Genomic DNA, 22156 nt, shown 5'->3' on the forward strand with positions numbered 1-22156 from the left:
GAACTCAAATCCATTGAATACAAAAAGTGATGATGGAATCCATCCTTGGTAAGGATTCCTGAACTATTGCTTGAGCTTCCCAGTTTTAGCTTATAAAAGTATTACATCAGATCCAGCTTATTCAGAAAAGGGAAAATATTTTATCCTTAAGTTTAGAGAAATTGGATGCTTTTCTTTTGCTATGATATGGTAAAATACTTTCATTATTTAACTATTGTAGTGACCTTCCAATAGCTGTAGACTCTGGATGAAATTCAGTGCATTTCTCCAACTTGCTCTCCAGTGTTTCAGAAATATCAAGTAATAGCACTTTCTATAGAAAGGCAACTATGACTTCTGGAAAAGAAAACAACAATTTCATCAGGGGCTTTTATTTATTTATTTACTTACTTATTTAAACAAAAGAATGATACCTTGGGGTATTCAGAACTGTATCTTTTCATTTTCTAGGAATGTTTCTTTTCCCCACTATTTCCATATACTAGAATATTTAAAACTCTACCTTCAACCTAATCACTATCCACTTTGTACCTTTCAGACAAAAATTGGATCAGGAAAGCTGATGGGACCAAAAGGTGTGTCTGTGGACCGCAACGGACACATCATAGTGGTGGACAACAAAGCATGCTGTGTGTTCATCTTCCAGCCCAATGGGAAAATCGTGACCAGGTTTGGTAGCCGAGGAAATGGGGACAGGCAGTTTGCAGGTACACTCGATGGTAATATGTAAATCCCCTTTTTTATGCTTCTTCTGCTCACATATGCATGATGATGGAGCATGTTGAAGAGGCCACATCCCTAACATGTTTCTTTGAGACTGGAAAGATGCTGGGGATTGAGGCCATGCTAAGGCATGTAAAGTGCTTCTCGGTTAACCACAAGGGCAGAAGGAAGGATGTAAGTTGGACCCATTCTATTGTTTTTAGCAGAGTTCTACTTCATAGAACCCTAATCCATGAGTATGATGTTGAAAAACAAAAAGAATAAATACCCAGCACAAGTATGGAGCATTTAAAGAACCCCAAGGCAAATAACCTAAAAACTCTTTGTAGGTGACTGATTTTTTAACAGAACATCAGTTTAGGAGCACTTCCCAAGAATGAGAACAGCATCTTGTATCATTTCTTCTGATAACTCCATGTTAGGTCCTCCACTTCATTTAAGTGTCCATATCTGCACTAAGTGGCTGAAAGTATTTTCATAAGTTTTCTTTAATGACTTTTTCATACATTTTAACACTTTGTGCCTGACCTTAGTTTGTGCTTTATCTCCAGTTCTGCCAAGTTCTGATTGTCACCCCAAATTTTCAATTGTGGGTTTTCTGACACATTTAAAGATATTATTGACATAAAACCTTTTACTCAGCCTGAAGAGATACTGTCTTTCCTCAAAAGAAAAGATGCTCTTGTAAATAATCCCTAGGAACTCAGGGAAGCCAATAGATGTGACTTTCAGATGATGGCATGAAGGATGGATTCTCACTGCTTATTGCTTGTTCCACTTCACTAGAACTACTAGAAATCTTAATCTTGACCTGTAGAAGGCAGAATAGGTAAAGAAAACTGGGTTTGGAATACAAAAACTTAAGTTCAAATCCTGGTGACTAGAATATGGATGATGTTGGACAAGTCATTTAACTTCTCAAGGCTATGACTGTGAAATGGAAGGACTGAATTAGATGATTTTTTCAGAACCCTAAGTCTAGAATATCATAGGGACTCTTCGACTTGAGTCAAAACAATGACTAAGTGACCTCTCAAGTCCCTTCTGGATCTGATTTTTTGATTTTTTTCATTATTGAATTAATATAATGAGTTGGTTTTTTATAAGTAGCATGATTACTTTATTATTGTTGCTAACAATATTGATTTTATCATCACAGATTGTTCTTTTTCATCTTTTATAGGCCCTCATTTTGCAGCTGTTAACAGCAACAACGAAATTATTGTTACAGATTTTCATAATCATTCAGTCAAGGTACTGTCAACTGCTACCACTTTTATTACATCCCTTTACCCCAGCTCCAGCTCCTTTTATCATTAATTTAATTTTTAAAAAAATATTCCATACAGGTATTTAATCAAGAAGGAGAATTCATGTTAAAATTTGGTTCTAATGGAGAAGGCAATGGACAATTCAATGCCCCAACAGGGGTAGCAGTGGATTCAAATGGAAATATCATTGTAGCAGACTGGGGAAACAGTAGAATCCAGGTAACTTAAAATGTTGACTTATGGATATATTTGTTGAAGATAGCTAGTACTGGTAAAAAGCCAAAGATTAGAGGGTCATGAATAATGGATTCCTCTGCATTCTTAATGGGTCAGTTTAGATATATATAAGGCAATAATAATATATATATATATATATTAGACATATATATAAGGCAACTATTATGCCAACAGGGCATATAAGTCAAGATGATGGGGAAATATAGAAATCACAGTGATGGATAAGTGATTATAGAGAATCCTCTTAAATCCATATCCTAACAATGGAAAAACTGTTTTGTTGTCCTTGCACATCAGGTACCCACATGTTCTTTGAATGACATGAGTCATATCAATGAGAATGGTTGTATAGAGCTAGGGTCCTTGTCCACTAGTACAAATTTTGTTCAGATTAGCTTTACTCTAGAATCTAGAAAGCACCAAATCAGTCTTCTTATCCCAAATCAAAGTGATCCTTGACATATCACAATGAAATGATCACTAAAAATAGCATTCTTCAACGTCAAGATTTCTAAACCAGGGTCCATGGATGGCTAAAGAATACATAGACACAAAATTCAAAATTTTTGAACTCAGATAAGGAAAAAAAGTAAATTTTTTTCAATAACCTCTAATTGAAATTTAACATTTCCTTTAATTATGAATGTAGGTAACAAACCATTTTTCTAAAAGAGGGATCCATAGATTTCACCAAAATGCTGAAGGGGTCCATGATATAAAAATTTTAACAATCCCTGTTGTAGGTCATTTACCTGAAAGAAACCAAGTTGAAATCCTAAAAACATGTTAGATACCATATTTGGAAGACTGCTTAATTTCCCCATAGGCATTTACATACAAAGAAAGCAATTATCTAATAAAAATTATATTAGACCTTTGTGAAGGAAATAAAGAAGACCCAAATTCTGTTTCTTGTAGAAGAAATAATTATCCTTGAGAGTTATTACAGCAGAAAATAATGGGAAAATGAAAGAAAGCTAAGTCACTGAAATGTACAGATCAGAAAATCATTTTACATTTTGCTTAAAAATACTGTTCCCACTTACATAGGGAAACTAGGATAATAGAATTGTCAATGCTATTTTTTTTACATAAATGTATAGAGTGATTTATCAAACATATACCCAACCCTTTCGATGCCTGAATCTTAATTTTGTACTTTTTTTCATTCATTCCCAATTGTCTAGAAAGTAGAGATTGAAGGAGAGTCAGGGAGAGTAAGTACAGATGTAGCCATTTTTCATTCTCTCTTCTTTTCATGCCTTATTCTTTCTCCCACCCAAAGTAAGCTTTTTCTTAATCAGGATTCATTCATCAGGTGACAACTGTGGAGGGAGAAGGTAAAAACCAAGGTGTTTTAAGGTGAGATCTGTGTGGGCAATCTAAACTTTAAAAAAAGGAGTGAATTTAATAAAGTTAAGAGAAAGTCTTATTATTCTTATTAGCAACTTTGCTATTTCTCTCAGACATAACAAATAATTTTATTTTTCTTAAGGTTTTCGATGGGAGTGGATCATTTTTATCCTACATTAATACGTCTGCTGATCCACTTTATGGTCCTCAAGGCTTGGCTTTAACTTCGGATGGTCATGTTGTAGTGGCAGACTCTGGAAATCACTGTTTCAAGGTCTATCGATACTTGCAATAACATCAGGCATCTGAATAACCCTACGCCACCGTCCTGTACTATAACCTGGATTGGATTTCTCCATGCAGAAGCTAATTACAGCTAGATTGAGTTCATTTTCATGTCTGAAAGAATCTCCATCGGATTTGTTCACGGTTGTTTTCAAATGTAACTGTTTACTTAAGACTATAAGACTGCTCCTCTGATTTCCATAATTCATCTTTAGTGTTTAAAAAAAGAAAACTCTTTCCCCAAATCCTTTAAAATAGCAGAATCTCAAACCTGCGAACTTTGGCTGGTAGAACAGAAATTTATGTCGCTGATGACTCGTTTTGCGAATCAAACAAACCAACATTTTGGAAAAGCTAAAATATTGAAGACGTTTATTCAACCTGTGAATGGTAGCTTTTGCTCAGAGCTTCCACATACAAAACTTACTGTAGGTATATGTTATTTAACTCAGATGTAAAATCTGGGAGTGTTTTAGACCTCAGCTTTCATGGTATGTATTACTCGTGGCATTCTTCAGTCATCGTCATCGGCAACTATAACTAAATAGGTTCCTTTTACAAAATAAGGCTGCCTTGCAAAATCCTTATTGCTCTGATTGTCGGGATCAAGATGCCTTGATATTAGCACTATAAGAATCAATGCAAATTTCCCATTTATTTGGGAACAGATCAAAGACCTTTTCTGTGTGTTCTTTTCACCTTCTTTTGCTCACCTGGTAGCAGAACACAAAGTATGCTTGCAGGAGGGGCACCTGATATTCCTAAGGCTTTGAAATCATTGTCACACTATAGTAGTTAATGCTACCTTTCAATAAACAAATAATCCCATTAATACAAAATGAACATATTGGGTTGTAATAAGAAAAAAAAGCCAGTTCTTCCATGTGTGCCATGCTCCCAACTTTATCCTTTGGTCACTCCACAAAAATATTATCTCTGCCTTCCTCAACCCATCAGCACAAATGGTAGAACACATAGTAGCGCCTAGGACAGAGAGCCATACAAGTAGCCCTTGAAGGACATGGGGTGGTCAGCCAAAGGTATGTAAGTGATCGATGAATGGTTTCAGCATTCAAAGCAAGTGTTACCAAAGTTGTGTTACCTTGAGAACATTACAGGTAAGAGCATATTATGGTTATTTATCGCTGTCTGATGAATAGAAAGGTTAAGGGATTCTGTATACATGGTTATAGGATAAGGTAGAGTGTATTATATATATATACATATATACATATATATATATAGCCAAGTATTTGATGATGTATTGAAGTAGGCAGCACCCTGAAAGAGGAGACCATCCTCATATTAGTCTTTTGGGTACATTCCTTTATTTCCCAACTTAATTCAATCATGGTAAACAATCCCTTTTTTGGAAACTTCTAAAGAAGACCAATTTGGGCCATTTTTCCCTAATGGTGGCAATAGCCACCTTTTCGTTAAAAAGAAAACTTTTGCAATTTTTGAAACATAGGAAACAGTTCAACTCAAGGTTAATCCATCTTAAGCAATACTTTCAGCATAATTAGCTCAATGGTTAGAAGTATCACCATTATTTTTTAAAATAATACTGTTATCCTCTCTTAATTTTCTATTCAGTTACAGTCAAGATGGTATCTATATGAAAGAATATTTGGGAGGGTTTTTTTAAGCACCTTAGATTTTTTTATTTTTTAAAATCTCCCATCTGTACAACTATTTGAAAATTATGTTTATGGCTTTTTGTTTTAAGAACTAATCAGTTATCTTACAGAAAATTTTTCTTTTCTTTCTTCTTCCTTCTTCTTTTTATCTTTCTTTAACCATTTTACTCCAACCACTGAGCTTAGTAAAAGAGTAATTTTTTTTTTTAAAGGGAGATGTACTTTGAGGTTTGGTACCTCTTATTTAGGTGGAATTTCTAAACTTTGTCTTTGTTTTGAGCCTACAAGATAGTTGTAAAATTCAATAAAAACTTTTCAGAATGTTCAACCACAATACTTTTTTCCAGAATATGGGCAGCAAGCCTACAACTTTGACTTTGGTTTGTCCTAATACTCTGCAGGTCAGGGAGGACAGACTCACCACAGTTATCACATTGTTTTTATGCCTCAAAATGGGTACAATTAAATTAACTTTAGTTTATCCCAGAATATAAGAGAAAAACAAAGCCTTTATATTAAGCATTTTTCACAGGCTTTCAGTCTTAGGAATATTTTGCTTAAAGAGAATTTTCTATTTGTATAAGATTTGAATTATGTTCATGAACTAAGAAAACATTAAATCCAACTATTCATTTCACTTCTGATATGGAGTACTAATCCTGGATCTAAGCAATGCTTTTTACCTGGCTTAATACTACCTGGAAGAACCTAAATGCTTGTTTAGGCCCCTTGGCTTTGTTTATATTCAATTGCAATAATAGTACAAACTGGAATGGAATTTACTAGAAACTAATTCTGATCTGTCCCACAATCTAAATGTTGCTTAAAAAAAACATATCTTTTGGGCACTCCAGGAAACACTTAAGTTTTAAATATATATATATTTATACTTGTATGTTGAAATATAGATATCATTTCCTCCTTGATGTACATGTGTGCATTTACTGTATCCCTTTTCCCTGAAACATATTCTAAAAGTGCTTCTAATCAAATACTAATGAGCAAGATTTAAATGTATAACTGTCACATCCTACACAAAGTCAAACTATTTTTGGTATGCTATGCGAAAGATTTGGAGAGATGTTAGGACCCTAGGGTTCTTTGTTTTTTTCATTGTCAAGTATACAGAACCTGTCATGTGATAATGATGAGGTTACTTAAAGAGCCACAAATTTAGATCTTTCCCCCTTTCTCTCCCCCAACCCCCCACTTAGAATAAAACCTTGCCAGTAACTAATAAGAAGTCAATGAATAAAGCAATCTACCATAGTCATCCTACAGAACAACCCTGCTTGACACAGGGAGACCAAGCTGTCACTTGGTTAATCAGAAACTCTTGGATTACAAAGCTTCCAAAAACAAATGTTTGAAGACCAAAGTGTGAAAAATCTGCATTTTTTTCTTTTAAGAAACTTGGTATTTTTGTCCAAATGTTTTCCAGTAATTGAACAACTCCCCCCCTACCCCAGTTGCTCATCTTTAGTTGACTCCTTTTGTTAACCACTAGTCGGTTGTCAAAAGTTCCTGTTCTAAGTGCTATTGACTTTACAGGGTATGTATAATCTAGTTGACTAGAATACCAGCTGAGAAGTTGGTCTGGTGGAGCACCAGCAATGCAAGGCTTTAATATGGAGGCTTTAAAGGGCTTAGCAGGCTGTACTGGGGAGACTCTAACTAGGAGAAATGGTTAGGATCCTGTCCCATCCATTCTGATCCCTAGTTCCTAAAAGAATGAAGAAGAAAATGAAGGGAAAATGCACATTTATTTCAATCATACACAGGTATTCATGAATTTTTACATAGGTTAAAATTTCAGCAATTTTGCTGCAAATGTTTCATGGTAAACATTTGTTGCAAATTTCTGATATTTCTTCAAAACATGATGCTGTCAATACCATTTGCAGGGCTTTAAATTTTATATTTTTGTTAATATTTTTTATAACAAAGGATCTAGTGTTGCCATAATGGAAATGAAGTGCCCATTAAAGATGTGTTTATTATAAAGAAATGAATTTTTTTTTTGCTTTGCTTTTGAATGACAGCAAACTACCCATTACAATAATGTAACTAACTCCCAATGCATTCTGAAGATAAATAGTGTGCACTGCTCGTGAGGTCTGCATGTGAAGATGATATGGACGAAATTAGCACCCTAGAGTAGATGGATCAATGGGCTATGTTGTTCAAATGAATGTAAAGCACTCAATGTTTGTAAAAAGCAACACGGCCTTACTCTCAGTGCTTCTGCTCTTGCTTTATGACGTGGGAATGTTCTCTCATCAGCATCGGTAGCGGAAACCTGTGCCAGAGTGCTAGCTCATTCTCCACTTGGGACCCTTCTCCTACTCCTGGGAACGAGGATATGAAGGGATTGTGTGAGCGCGCGTGTGTGTACGTGTGTGCAAGTATGGATGGATGCGTGTGCAAGTATTTGGGGGGGAGGGTGGGTGTTTGTACATTCCATCATTACTTCATGTTTTATGTACAGAACATATAATGTCTTGCACTCTCTGAAGTTGATATTGAAATATTCTCATTGATTCTCTTACAAAACAAAATACCGACTGCTTGTTTGGGGTTGAGAATGGAAACTTGTATCAAAAGTGTGTGTGTGTGTGTGTGTGTGTGTGTGTGTGTGTGTGTGTGTGCAGGATTATGTGTGCCACGGTACTTTGGATGCTTTAGTCTACAAATAAAAACTTTAAATTTATTCTGTCATGAAATATAGAAGAAATAAAGTTCAAATGTGTATATTGACCGTGCACAAACTCTCAAAATGTTATAATAAAGCTTGTTTCCTCTCGGTTTCAGGGTGATGGGTCATATTTCTTTGTACCTAAAGCTGTGTATTTTGACTTTGTTTCTACCTGGCACAGTGCACTAGACACAATTAGGGGCTTCATAAATGTTTATTATTGCAACGTGATTCATTTTAACTTATAGTCTTGTTCCATTGAATAAAAGAAAGGAGAACTTAAAATAGCATTGATATAGTACTTTAGAAATATTTGGTTTGATCCAACAACCCTGGGAAGAAGGTGCTGTTGTTATCCCCATTTCACAAATGAGGAAATTAGAAAGACAAAATTCAAGATATTTGTGTAGAGTCACATAGCTCCTTCTTGTGACAGGATTTGAATTCAAGTCTTCTTGACTGCAAGTCAAATGATCTAGCAGGGGTCCTCAAACTTTTTAAATAGGGGGCCAGTTCACTGTCCCTCAGACTGTTGGAGGGCCGGACTATATAAAAACAAAAAGTTTGTTTTGTGGGCTTTTAAATAAAGAAACTTCATAACCCTGGGTAAGGGGGATGAACGTCCTCAGCTGCCGCATCTGGCCCGTGGGCCGTAGTTTGAGGACCCCTGATAGAGTTTGTGGTGGGTGGTACTCAATAGAGATGTCAGTAAGAATTCCTAATAGCTTATAAAAGCACTAAGCTATTTAGCATTTAGAATACATCTATGAGAGGGGATCAACGGAATCACAAGCTCCAGATAGCTGAGGAACACAAATCATTGACTGGGGCTTATACTGGCAGGACTTAGAAAATTGAGAACCTGACTGCTACCCAATTCAAGCAGTATTTTTAGTGGCCCAAGAATACACATATAATTGAAGATGAAGCATAACAATGTCTAGAACACAGGGCTCCAGCAGCATTTGTACCAAGTATATACATATTTTTAATTTAAAATTTTATTTTTCCCCATTTGCATGTGAAAATGTTTTTAATATTTGGTTTAAAAATTTTTGAGTTTTAAATTCTGTCCCTCCATCCCTCCCTCTCGTTGAGAGAGCAAGCTATTTGATATAGGTTATACGTGTTCAGGCATGCAAAATAGATTTCCATGTTAGCCATGTTGTAATAAATGAAAAATAAAGAAAAAGTATACTTCGATCTGAAGTCAAACTTCATTTGAAAATGAGTAGGATTTTTCATGAGTCCTTTGGAATTGTCTTGCCTTGTATTTATTGCTGAGAAGCAATTTTGCTATTACTGTATACAGTGCTCTCCTGGTCCTGCTCATTTCATTTGTGGCAAATATATTTTAAGGGGGTGATGGGCCATCTGAGTTATAAGTGGGACGGACCACTCAGGATCTCGTCCCCAAAGCACCGAATTTTAGAGAGCATTAAAATCACTTATAGTACTTAAGAAGCCTGAAGTCTTAGTACCTAGTTAGCAAGAATAAGTAATTAAAATAGGAAACTACCAGATGAACTCTTTCTACCCCCAACCTCCAATCCCCATTACCACAAAGCACCTCCCAGTATTAATCCAAAAACAATTTCCTGGGGTCTCTGTTGGCTCCCTATTGGATGTTAATAGTATCCCTTCCTTTCCTGTGTTAAAAGTCTCCTTCATACCACTTCCATGGGCAAAAATTGTGATATTTACCCTAGAAGTGAAATTTCCTAGTTGTGACCCCTTTCCTAAGTGCAGAGGAATGTAATTAAAAATATTTCTCATACCCCGAATTTAAAGCTAGGCTACCAGTTGGAGACCATAGCACTTGACAGAACAGTAACATTACAACCCATGCAGCATGTGCACTTTCAGGGGAAGGGATTGGAAGTGAATCAGAGGATTTAAGTTACTAATAGTAACATAGTTAACATGTTATAGGGCTTTAAGGTTAGCAAAGAACTTTCACCAAAAATGCCTCATTGAATCCTCACAATAATATGAAGTGGGCAATACTAGCATCCTCAGTTTATAGGTGACTTAGTCTGAAAGAAGTCAAGTAACTTACTCACATTCACACAGCTAGTGAGTCCCTCTAAGGTCCTGAATTCTTCCTGATTCCAGGTCTAGAGCTCCATCCATTACCCTACAGGTGTCAAACAGCAGTCAAAGCAGATTAAAATGTACTTGGGAAATACAAGAACAAGATAAATAAAAATATAACAGAACACAGATAATGTTAATATTCGGCTTAAGTAAATGTGTAACCTATTGAGATTTTTATGTATAGTTTAATGGTCTCATTCTATTTGAGATTGACACCACTGTCCTACAACCTAAACTGTATAATCTTAGGGGAGTCACCTTCAAGCCTCTGCTTTCATATATGTCAATAAGGGTTTAATAAAATGAGCTCTTTTTTTTAAGCTCAGTCTATGGGAATTCTGGAGCTGATGGTAAGCACTCTAGAAATTATCTGGTCTCTCCTTTCACATAAAGTTAAAGGGTGGAGTCAGGTATAATTAATAAGGCACTGAATTTGCAGTCAGAAGACAAGGGTTTCAATTGAATTTCTTTACAGGTCTAAATCTTATGATTCCCCATTTGTTTCAAGGTATCTTCCATACTTCAAAATAATTTTCAGTATTCTGGCATCATTCTAGTGGACTTTAACCTCATCCACACAAACTCAATTGTTTGTAATTGTTATTATCTAGGATTTTTTTTAAGTTCTCTTAAATTAGGATGCAATTTTTTTCAAACATAAATCTATTTCCAGTTTTCATTTTGTGTGGTTTCTCACTAGGAGAGTGAACTTGCAAAGGTTCCCCTGGGTTGTGACCAATGAGGGGGAAAGCATACTCTGAGTAATCCAAGGTTTCTTTCTTGCTGAAAATGAAGCTTCTGAGGGAAGAAGGCTGCTGATGAAAAAGACTGGTCCCTCTGCCACCTGGAGAGGGTGGGAAAGAAGATGAAGAATTCCCATTGAAGGTATGATCCTGCCCTTTTGGTTTCTCACCCTAAGAAAAAGCTACAGCTGCTTTACCCTAGTGAATTTAAGGCTATAAGATGTGATGAAATAAAAAAAAAAAACAGACAAAACAGTCTGATTAAAAACAGTGCCTGCTGTGGGGCATCTTCTTTAGTTCTGCTTTATTAGCTGCATTTCCACACTTAATTTATAAAAGATTATCAAAAAATGTGTTCCTCTAGCAGCCTGCCTTTTCCCCAAGACTCTGTACCCACTCCATCCTCAGTCAAGCAGCAAAGACCACTGCCAGCTGGGCCTCCTTTAACTTCTAAGAGCATCCATCACTTTCCCAGCAGGAAGTAGAGATAAGAGATGACTTCAAAAGCTTTCCTACTGTTTCAATACAACTCAAAATTTCCATCAGGAAACACTTCTCACATAAAACTAAATGAGCTTGTCCATTTGTTAATGCTGCAAAATGCATTGGATTCTTTTATTTATTTGTTTGTTTCTCAATAGAATTTTATTTTTCTAATACATGTAAAGATAGTTTTCAACATTCATTTTTGTAAGATTTTGAGTTCTAAATTTTTATTCTTCCTCACATGCCCCTTTCCCAAGACAGCAAGCAATCTGAGGTAGGTTATACATGTACAATAAAATACATTGATTATATGAAATAACCTCATACTGTCGTTCTAAAAATATGATTAATCAAAAGTTAAGAATCAATAAAACAAATTTAACCTTTTTGTAGATGAATTCAATACATTTCCTTTTAGGTGTTAAATGATTCATGACTATGTAGTTAAAGACTATGAATTTGAATCTTAACTTCTAGAGATTCTTGAGCAGGGCACTCCCACTTTTCTCATCTATCAACTGAGTAATAGTTATAGCTAGCATATCTATATATCTATATTTACATATACATATATAGAGAGACAAAGAGCACTTTAACATTTACAAAACATTTTACAAACAACTCATTTTATCCTTTCAACAACCCTGTGATATGGGATCTATTATTGTGTCCATTTTAAAGATGAAGAAACTGAGCAGTTAAATGAGTTGCCCAAGGTCATATAACTAGAAAGTGTCTGAAGTCATATTTGAAATCAGATCTTGAAGACTCCAAATGCAAGTGATCTCTCCATTGTACCTTTTAGGTTTGATGTTCACAAAAGTCCCATCTAGTACTAAATCTATGATTTTATGGTTTTGTTCTCCTTACTTTAGACTGGGGTGGAATAGCTTTGGTTTCTTATAGCCATTAGATTAACTAGAAATATGACTATTGTCCAAACTTTTGGAAATTGGCAACTTGCAATGGGGACTACACACACACATACACATATATGAAGAAATGGTAAGCCACTCAGATTTTTTTCTCTATTCCCAAAAGGTCTCTGATCAAGTTCCCTCCTAATCAGGACCCTTAGAAATTAAGCTTTTAAAATAGGGCATTACAACCAGTAGGATGAACACAGAGAGGACTGGCGAGACTTACATGAACTGATGCTAAGTGAAATGAGCAGAACCAGGAGATCATTATATACCTCAACAATGATACTGTTTGAGGATGTATTCTGATGGAAGTGGATCTCTTCGACAAAGAGAAGATCTAACTCAGTTTCAATTGATCAAGGATGGACAGAAGTAGCTACACCCAAAGAAAGGACACTGGGAAATGAATATAAACTGCTTGCATTTTTGTTTTTCTTCTCGGGTTATTTATACCTTCTGAATCCAATTCTCCCTGTACAACAAAAGAACTGTTCGGTTCTGCACACATATATTGTATCTAGGATATACTGAAACCTATTTAATATGTATAGGACTGCTTGCTATCTGGGGGAGGGAGTGGAGGGAGAGAGGGGAAAAATTGGAACAAAAGAGAGTGCAAGGGATTATGCTGTAAAAAATTACCCTGGCATGGGCTCTGTCAATAAAGAGTTATTTTAAAAAATAAATAAAATAAAATAGGGCATTACAAAAAAATGACATTGAGATCTCCTTAGTCTTCCAAATGGATTTTTTAAAAATCCAAAATGAAACTAACCAGCTGAACTTCATATCAAAAGAATTTTTTTTAAATGTACCTGTCCTGCCAAAATATAGCAGTATTTTCACTCAATCATCTTTTTATTGATTTTATTCTAGGGGAAGAAGCTAAATCTGCTTTTTTATTCAGAATCCTCATTCTGATTGAAAGGTTATTTCTCTGGAACTGGGCCCTCAATTGAGTACCAGTATTATATATTTTCTCAGTGACTACAAGAGCTAGAGCATGGTCCTTTACTAAATTAGGAGACAGAAGTGGATGGAATGTTAGATCTGCCTAGATTAGAGACTTGAGTTCAAATATAGTCTCAAACACTTATCAGGTTGTGGGCCTGAATCAGTCACTTAATCTCTCTCTACCTTAATTTTCTCTTCTGTAAAGTGGGGGTAAAAAGGAGAAATTTAATTCAAATCGACAAAGGCTTGTCATTTATTATTTGTAAGGCTTTGGGTAAGGAAAAACAATTTCTACAATGGGGAACATGAAATGTAACTCTTACCCATGTAAAATAGGTTACTTTGCCTCCAGTGTTTAAAAGTTGGATACATTAAACTTTATTCTTTCCCAGGGATTTCAGGACTCTTAAAAGGATTGGAAGTTTTAAGTTCTCCCATGATGGCTTCAGCCCCCACTCCATGGTATTCTTCCAAGTGTAGTGGATGTATTTGCCTGCAGCCCAGTTCTATCAGATACTGACTGTCAGATTAGCTTTTTTTACACAGAAACATTTTCTTCAGGAGGTATAATATAGACATGCTCCCCCAACATATGGGAAGTATAGTTTCTTCCCCTTCTTTACAGTCTCTGAGGAGAGGAAGGGGATTAGATTCATATTTTAGCTCAGTTCCCAAAGAGCACAGACATAGTTTCAAGGCCCAAACCCTTTGGGGTTCAAGTCCTGGAACACTTTGTTCAGGGCTTCTCTGCAACAATCTTGACTCTAAGGTTACCATGGCTTGAGCTTCCCATCCATGATGATCCCTTCTGGCACCTGAAACTGAGGAGAACAAACAATACAGTACAGAGACAAATACCCCAAGCCCCTTTTTGCAGATCTAGGTAACACAGCAAGGAAGAGCTCTCATCAGGTCAGCTCAGATTCTTTACCCTTCACCCTTGGGCTGGTTGATAAGTGCACAGAAGAAAGAACGTAGTGGAAAACAGTGGCTTGGTCTTGCCAATGTTTAAAGAGGAGGACAGCCAATCAAAAAAGGTTATCTTCTCCCCAGCACACACACACTTATCCACACATATCATAGGGGATGCAGGGGCACCCTGTAAGACTAATGCCAGAGAAACCCAGGTTACACAGATAAGTAAATATCAAGGAAGTTGAGGAGAGAGAAAGTAGTAACTAGTAAATGAATCAGAAAAGAACTTTTAGGGAAGAAGCCCTAACAGAGCTGTCCTTGTCTAGAAAAAACTGTCTTTATAAACTGATTTAATTTTTTAAAAATAAGGAAAATTTTATAAGGGTAGACTAAAGTACAGCCTCTGAGCAAGATCAGTTTGTTAACAGTGTCTGATAATTAACAGAGCAGGTCATACTGGCAACCTCAGCAAAGCAGGGATCCCAAAAGGAAGAGAGGACCCTCTTTATTTTTTTTATTATAGCTTTTTATTTACAAGATATATGCATGGGTAATTTTTCAGCATTGACAATTGCCAAACCTTTTGTTCCAATTTTTCCCCTCCTTTCCCCAGACGGCAGGTTGACCAATACATGTTAAATATGTTAAAATATAAGTTATACAATATATGTATACAGGACCCTCTTTATTGACATGCTCTAAAGAAAGGATTTCTGTAGACATGAAGAAAAGATAAATTAATAAGGATAGAAACATACAATTAGCTATACTGAGAAAAGTGGACTGGTATTCATTCAGGTGAGGCTAACGACACTTGTGTCTAAAAATTAAGGAATGTTCATTGTTTTATAGGACCTCTCTGCATCTTGGATGCAGTCTTGGATAGAGGATCACAACTGTAATTAAAGGAATAAATAGGGGTAATGGGCATATACAATGTATCTTTTGGGCCAGTAATTTGTGGAGCTTAACAAACAGATATCTAGGAAATATTCCAGAGGATAACAGCAGGAGAATGAAACTTTTCTTTTAAACTAAGTCAAAGAGAATGCTAAATTCCTAAGCTCAACTCAAGGATATAGAAAGGTAGCTTTAGGAAGATGTAAACTCAATTATAACAACCATTACAGCATGAAATCAATAAAATACATTGTAGAATCAATACAGTAGAAATCCATATAGTAGAAACTGTTACTAATATTAATAATATTAATTCTTATCTTTTTAAAGCTAAAAATTGAGAAAGGATGGAGTGAGGAGCAAGTACATTCTAGACATGGATGACAGGATCATTTGAGTTTATAGAAATGTTATACTATGTTCAGAGAATAACTTGTAATCCAATTTGGCTGGAACACAGAGTATATACAAAAATGAAATTGGAAAGAAGGCTGGAAAGGTAGGTTAAAGGCACATTATTGAAGCCCCTGAATTCTAAGTCAATGTTTTGTTATCTTATGTGAAGAGGAAACAGTCATGAGACATTCTTTTAAGTAGAAGGCACTACAGGAAGATTATTCTCAGGAATTAAAGGAGAACTGATACTAGCAACAGTGCTATTCAGTCATACATGAAGATCATCGAATTTTAGAGATAAAGAGATAGGTTTGAATCCTGGTGTGATCTTGAATAAGTCCCTTCCCTATTCATTCTCTTGAATTAGATATTCATTATCTAAAAGTAAACAATAAGCTTTACATTATCCTCTAATTCTATTTTTTTAAATTTTTATTTAATAATTACTTTATATTGACAGAATCCATGTCAGGGTAATTTTTTTACAACATTATCCCTTGCACTCATTTCTGTTCCAATTTTTCCCCTCCCTCCTTCCACCCCCTCCCCTAGATGGCAAGCGGTCCTATATATGTTTATCCTCTAATTCTAAGTCTACAAACCTGTGAATTGTAACCTACTCATATTAGAATAGGATGTAGGCCTAGGACTCTCATGATATTTATTTTTCACTTCCTAGCCCCTCGTGCCCCAATATACTACCTTTTCTGTCCTTCCTGTCCTTCTCCCTTTCTCTCTTCCTTTTGATGCTTTCTGGAGACAAATAATTATTATCTGATATTTCTGTTGTATTGTATCCACTGGTTTAAATTAAATAAAATAGTAAAAATACATAAATTAGCACAAATGAAGTTGGGAAAACATTTCTCTGGCATTAGTTGACAAAACATAATTAAGCCTTTCAAAATGTTCTCTTTTGAAACCCTAGGTTTAAATATAGATATGGGTTATGTTATTTTAAGAGTATCAACAGCACTGGCTCCTTCCCAAATTCAAAGGTTGCTGACTTTTGTCCTGGAGGCTTGCTTTGTACAACATCCATTATTACCAGAAAAGAAGGAAGAATGTGGATTTGTGCCAATCCTGAAAACCTATAACACATCACAGACTTCTAGAGCTGAAAGGAAGGAAAGCAGGAATCATATAGACCAATCATTTTATAGATAAGGAAACTGAGGCCCAGTGAAGTATCCTTTGAGATATAATTAAGGCAAGACAAATGAGACTTTCTTTGGGGTACCAAAATTTAGAGGGACAATGATCACTTTCAATCCTCCAGCAGCATAAACAACCTAGTTTAGCAACACTAATTAGTTAAAATAAGAAGCTGATAAATAGCTTCCAAATACCATCCTGGTTTCTCCCCCTAAGTGAATTCCTTCTTTACCCAACCCACCATACTATTCTGCCAAGCAGCTGCTTTGCAATATTTTGAAATCTTCTCCCATCTCTTAGTTGAACTGAGGACATGTTTCTTTTTTCTAGCTCTGGGCACCAAAATTGCTGTCTATCTCACTGAGACTCCTGATTCTCAAATGCTTTGTATGGAATTGATGGAAAATCCAAATTCAGGAGTTTCAACCACTGCCAAACTTTGGTGAAACCCTATATCTTCAAGGAAATCCAAACCTATGAAAAAAATAGATGTATAGTAGACTTCCCAAATTTGGTGATTTTATCCAGTAAATCAAGACAATTACTCACCTATAGGATGCAAGGCAATAGAATGCATTATATAAAAATGAAACAGCCTTTCTCAAGGGAAGATTTTTTAGAATATGAATAACTATCTTCTTTAAAGAATAGAGCAAAGGATTTAGAGTGGAAGAGGACCTCAGAAATGATTTATTATAACCCCCTAATTTTAAACTGTGGAAGAAATAAGCTTCATCCTGTATTTTGTCAAAGCCCCTTTTATTCAAGTCACAAACAATTTTGAGGATACGGGAATTTCTCCCTGTCAAGCCAAGGACTCTGCTTAAAGAAATTTCCAAATAATATTTATATGCTCATAATAATCTTGGATGAAGAGTAAAGAAAAATAGCCAACCATGTGATAAAAGTGATTCTGTTTTGTTACAGTTTTGTAATATTCAACACAAAGGAAAGGATGATAATGTAGTTACTTGCTTGGAAAAATCTGCTCATCAAGTTTTCTCTTTTGGTGAGGAAAGATACCACTCTAATCCTACTTCTTCAAAAACTAGCCTCTGGCTCTAATCCCTAACTCTAGCAATACTTGGGCTTCAGTAGTTTTGCATTCATTAAAGGAGGAAATAGGCCCAGATGGGACAAGGGACTTGTCTAAAATAGCAAGAGCTGAGATTCATACCAAAGTCTTCAGAATACAAATACGGTACTTTAGGATTATGCAGACATCAACTTGTTTCATGCTTATATACATACATATTTTCTAGATTTCATCATACTTGATTAAAAATGAGTGTTCATAAATTATTTGGTTTTCTTAATAATGTTGTTCATTTGTTCAATTGTGTCTGACTTTTCATGACTCTCTCTGGAGTTTTCTTGGCAAAGTGATTTGCCATTTCCTTCTCTAACTCATTTTACAGATTTGGAAACTGAGGCAAACAGGGTCAAGTGACTTGACCAGAGTCACATAGCTAGTAAGTCTCTGAAGTCAGATTTGAACTCAGGCCTTCCTGAATCCAGATCTAGTGTTCTATCCATTGTGCCACCTGTCTATCCTTTAGTAGACAATAAATGTATTGTCACTTAAGAAATATATTAGTGAATAAACAACTTGTGTCACCAATCACAACAAAAAATAAATTGCATCGTAGCAGACACACTAATACTTTTGCTCCCAGGTGCAAACTTCAACCTCACATCTTCAAAGTCCTATAATTTCATTAGTGAAAGAAAGTTCTCTTTGTACCAGTCTGGCAACGCCATTAGTCTGTCTTTTATGAGTTTTATGGCTAAAAGAAAATCTTGCAGACAGCCTTAATAAAAAGTCTTTCTAAACTTAGCTAAGGTTAGTTTTCAAAAAACAGACATACAGGCAGGAAGAACATAAAGACCTCTCTTCCATCTGCCAAAACTCATACTGGGCCTATAATGACTTTTAAGAATCCAGCATCATTTCCATTCCATGATGAGGGGATAGTACTTTCCTAGAGCCTTACATCCTGGGTCTCTTTTTCATATCTGGGAAGTGTCGCACAGTACATAGTGAGTTAAATTTAAAGATGGAAAAAACTGGGTCTGCTTCCCATTATTAACAGTATCTATGTGATCCAGGACAAATCTCTAAATCTGTAAATGTCAGATTCCTCACTTGTAAAATGGAGATAATTACACTTGCATTACCTATTGTTAAGGGTTGGTGTGAGGTTCAAATTTTTTCAGGGGTCCTCAAGCTTTTTAAATAGGGGGCCACTTCACTGTCCCTCAGACTGTTGGAGGACCGGACTATAGTAAAAACAAAAACCTTGTTTTGTAGGCCCTTAAATAAAGAAACTTCATAGTCCTGGGTGAGGGGAATAACCTTCCTCAGCTGCTAGATCTGGCCTGCAGGCCGCAGTTTGAGGACCCCTGTTAAATTTAGATTATATAAATGCTTTGCAAACTTTAAAATGTTTCATAGTTAAGATTGTGGTTATTTCTGACAGTTGTTACTGTTTTTTTCATAAGATCATACTTTAAAAGCTAGAAAGAACCTTAGAGTTCATCTAATTAAAAGCAAGTCAAAAAACATTTGTTAAACATTTATGATATAGAAAGCGTTATGTTAAGCTATGGAGATATAAAGAAGAGGAGGGAGTAATTGCCTTTAAGGAAGCTCACAATCTAATGGAGGGGAGAGGGAAAGGAAAGGAAAGAAAGCATTCAAACAGCTATGCACAAATAAAATATATAGAGGATAAAATGGAGGTAATGTGAGGGAAGACACTAATATTAAGGAGTAGAAAATAGTCATCTTGCACAAACTGAAATTAGAACTGAAACTTGAAGGGATCAAAGTAGAAGAGAAAGGGATGAGGAGGAATAGAATTCTAGGCGTGGGAGACAGCCAATGAAAATGGCCAGAGTGGAGAGATGGAATATTTGTTTGAGGTATTCCTCTAGCAGTAAATCTAGAATCATTAGATTTTAGAATACATGGAGGGGAGTAAATTATATGGCAGAAAAGGGTCAGGTTATGAAGAACTTTCAAAATTCTAAAATTTCAGAGGAAGGAACAGGACCAAAGATTGGAAGTGCTTAATGAAAGTCACTTATATTTATCCAACTTTGACCTGGTAGAAGATCTTCCCCCAAATATTTACCAACATAGTTATGCTTTTTTGTTCCCTTTTCCTCTGAGAAGGTCCTTGGCCAAGGCCTGAGTCCACTCATTACAGGAAGTAAGAAAAATATAATGAAGTATTCATTCATTGGGGAAATATTTTGAAGCTACTGTCTTTACTGTGCCATTTTAGTAAATGCCTTTGCTTTGAGCATATTATGAATACTGATTTACTATTAAAGATAAATTTACCAAGAGGGGATTGTGAACTATATTTTTAAGTAGTCTTTGAACTTGGGGGTATTAGCCACTCTCTGGGGATGTAGCTCAGAGGGGATGCTACAAATAAAACATGGTAGGCAATTGGTTTTTTAAGTACTTTAGAAATACCAAGCATTATGGTCCCTCACTTATTTTATAACTAAACAAGGTAAAACTAAGGAAATGAGAAATCATATTCATATTTGGAGACAAGTGTGGCATTTTTAAAAATTTAAGAGTTATACTTTCTATGTAATTTAATGTTATTAATTGTTGGAATCTTTACATAGTGTTAAGTCATTAGAATTGATAGAGACAATAATTATCTAATTTAGCATGGTTCAGTATGATTGATCTGATCCTACAAGGAGATGTTATGGGCCAGAACTTGAAACAAGGTACTAAGTGGAATTGAGGAGACAATGTTTAAATCTAGTTTAGAATTGATTTAATCCTACAACAAATAATGGTTTCCCAGTGATATAATGATTGGTGTGTGCTCAGTGTGTAGCATATAAGCAAAAAGCTCTCAGGACCAGACACAGAAGCCCACTCTCGGAGGCAGAGACAGATTCATTCCATATTCCACCTTTGTGCTGGCTGGAGACATTTGGAGGGAGCTAGAGGCTGAAGCTCAAGACTTTGAAGGACACAATAAAGGACTGGATTTTAACTCCTGGCTGCATTTGGAGTGATTATTACTCTGAATCGAAACTAAAGCTGCCTCCAGAAAACCTCCCCAAAAAAACCTATTCACAGAGAAACATCATATATTATACAAAAGAAAAGAACACTACAATTAATAAGGCCAGCATTTTAATAAAAGGATAGTCATTTGGCTGTCTCTCAGACCAAAGACTATCATGGTGACTCAAAATTTAGAAAGCCTTTTGGAAGAGGAATATTCCCAAGGAGAACAATCAACTCTGATTGGTTAACTATTAATGAAAGAATGACTATTAGAAGGATTGTTTATGTCATTTACTTCTTAAATTAACCCCAGCTTGGGTAATCTATTCAAAATATTTATTCCCACCCAAAGCTGAACTGATCACAATGGCTGCTCCACCTGGATGGGGTCTGATTAAAAGAGAAATTTAGCTCAATTTTCAGAGACTGAGGTCTTGAAAGGAGGATAAAAGAAAAAGGAGGAAATCTGAACCTCCCCAAATCATTGATTATTGGTAATCATTTTTCTCACAGGTAAATTTTTAAGAAGACTATTGTTATCTTTGGGAAAAAATAAGGAAGTTGTTACCTTTTAAGTGAAAAGTTTAAAAGTATAAGAAATAAAAGTATTAAAGAAAGAAAGCTGATACTGAAGACTGTATAACCTGAGAGAAAGGGTGGGGGAAGGGAGGAAAAAAACACCAGGTTTTGTAAGAGTGAATGTTGAAAATTATACATGTATCTATTTTGAAAATAAAAAAGCTTTGATTTAAAAAATAATCTGAGAAAAAAAGGAAAGAGGAAAACAGCAAGGGAAACCAATAAAATATTATACATGGTAATAGCATTGTGATAATCAACTATAAAAGACAGCCTTGCTGATCAATAAAGGATCCACAACAATTCCAAAGAATACATGATGAAAAAACCTATCTACCACCAGAGAAAGAGACTTGATGAACTCTGAGCGGAGACTGGAGCATTTTTAAGCTTTCTTTGCTTTTCTTGCCTTTTTATTTATTTATTTTGGCTATATACCTAATATGGAAATCTTTTGCATTACTTTCTGTACATATTCCATATCATGGTTGCTCAATGGAAAGGAGTTGGTGGAAGGAAAGGAAGAAACTTGGAGTGAGCAGAAGACTTTCAAAATAATATAAAAAGAAACAGCAAGGGTTGAAAAGCAGTTTGTTGGAGATGTTTAAGAGACTGACCTTAAACTAGTCTACTTTGGGTGTCAGCTCCTGATTGGTTGACTAAAGACTAAAGTTCCAGCTATTAGCCCATCAGTACCACTACCTAAACTTTTCAGAAGTGTATGTTGCTCTCTTCTGCCCCACTCTGTTCCAAGAG

General features: G+C 35.6%; 1 protein-coding gene across 6 annotated transcripts in view; it reads left to right on the forward strand.

Annotated features, from left to right (window-relative positions):
• The window catches only part of TRIM2 (tripartite motif containing 2), a 109458-nt gene extending 101941 nt beyond the window's left edge, over positions 1–7517 (forward strand). For 5 of the 6 annotated variants that reach the window (XM_051967200.1, XM_051967203.1, XM_051967201.1 and 2 more), the window contains 4 exons: positions 539–719; positions 1907–1977; positions 2073–2213; positions 3727–7517. In XM_051967200.1, the coding sequence (XP_051823160.1) occupies positions 539–719; positions 1907–1977; positions 2073–2213; positions 3727–3879 (546 nt within the window). In that variant the 3' untranslated portion in view covers positions 3880–7517. The remainder of the gene's footprint in view (positions 1–538; positions 720–1906; positions 1978–2072; positions 2214–3726) is intronic. The other variant, XM_051967205.1, reaches the window with a different exon arrangement.
• The last annotated feature ends 14639 nt before the right edge of the window (positions 7518–22156 follow it).

The sequence above is a fragment of the Antechinus flavipes genome, chromosome 6, assembly GCF_016432865.1.
Source record: "Antechinus flavipes isolate AdamAnt ecotype Samford, QLD, Australia chromosome 6, AdamAnt_v2, whole genome shotgun sequence".
Taxonomy (NCBI): domain Eukaryota; kingdom Metazoa; phylum Chordata; class Mammalia; order Dasyuromorphia; family Dasyuridae; genus Antechinus; species Antechinus flavipes.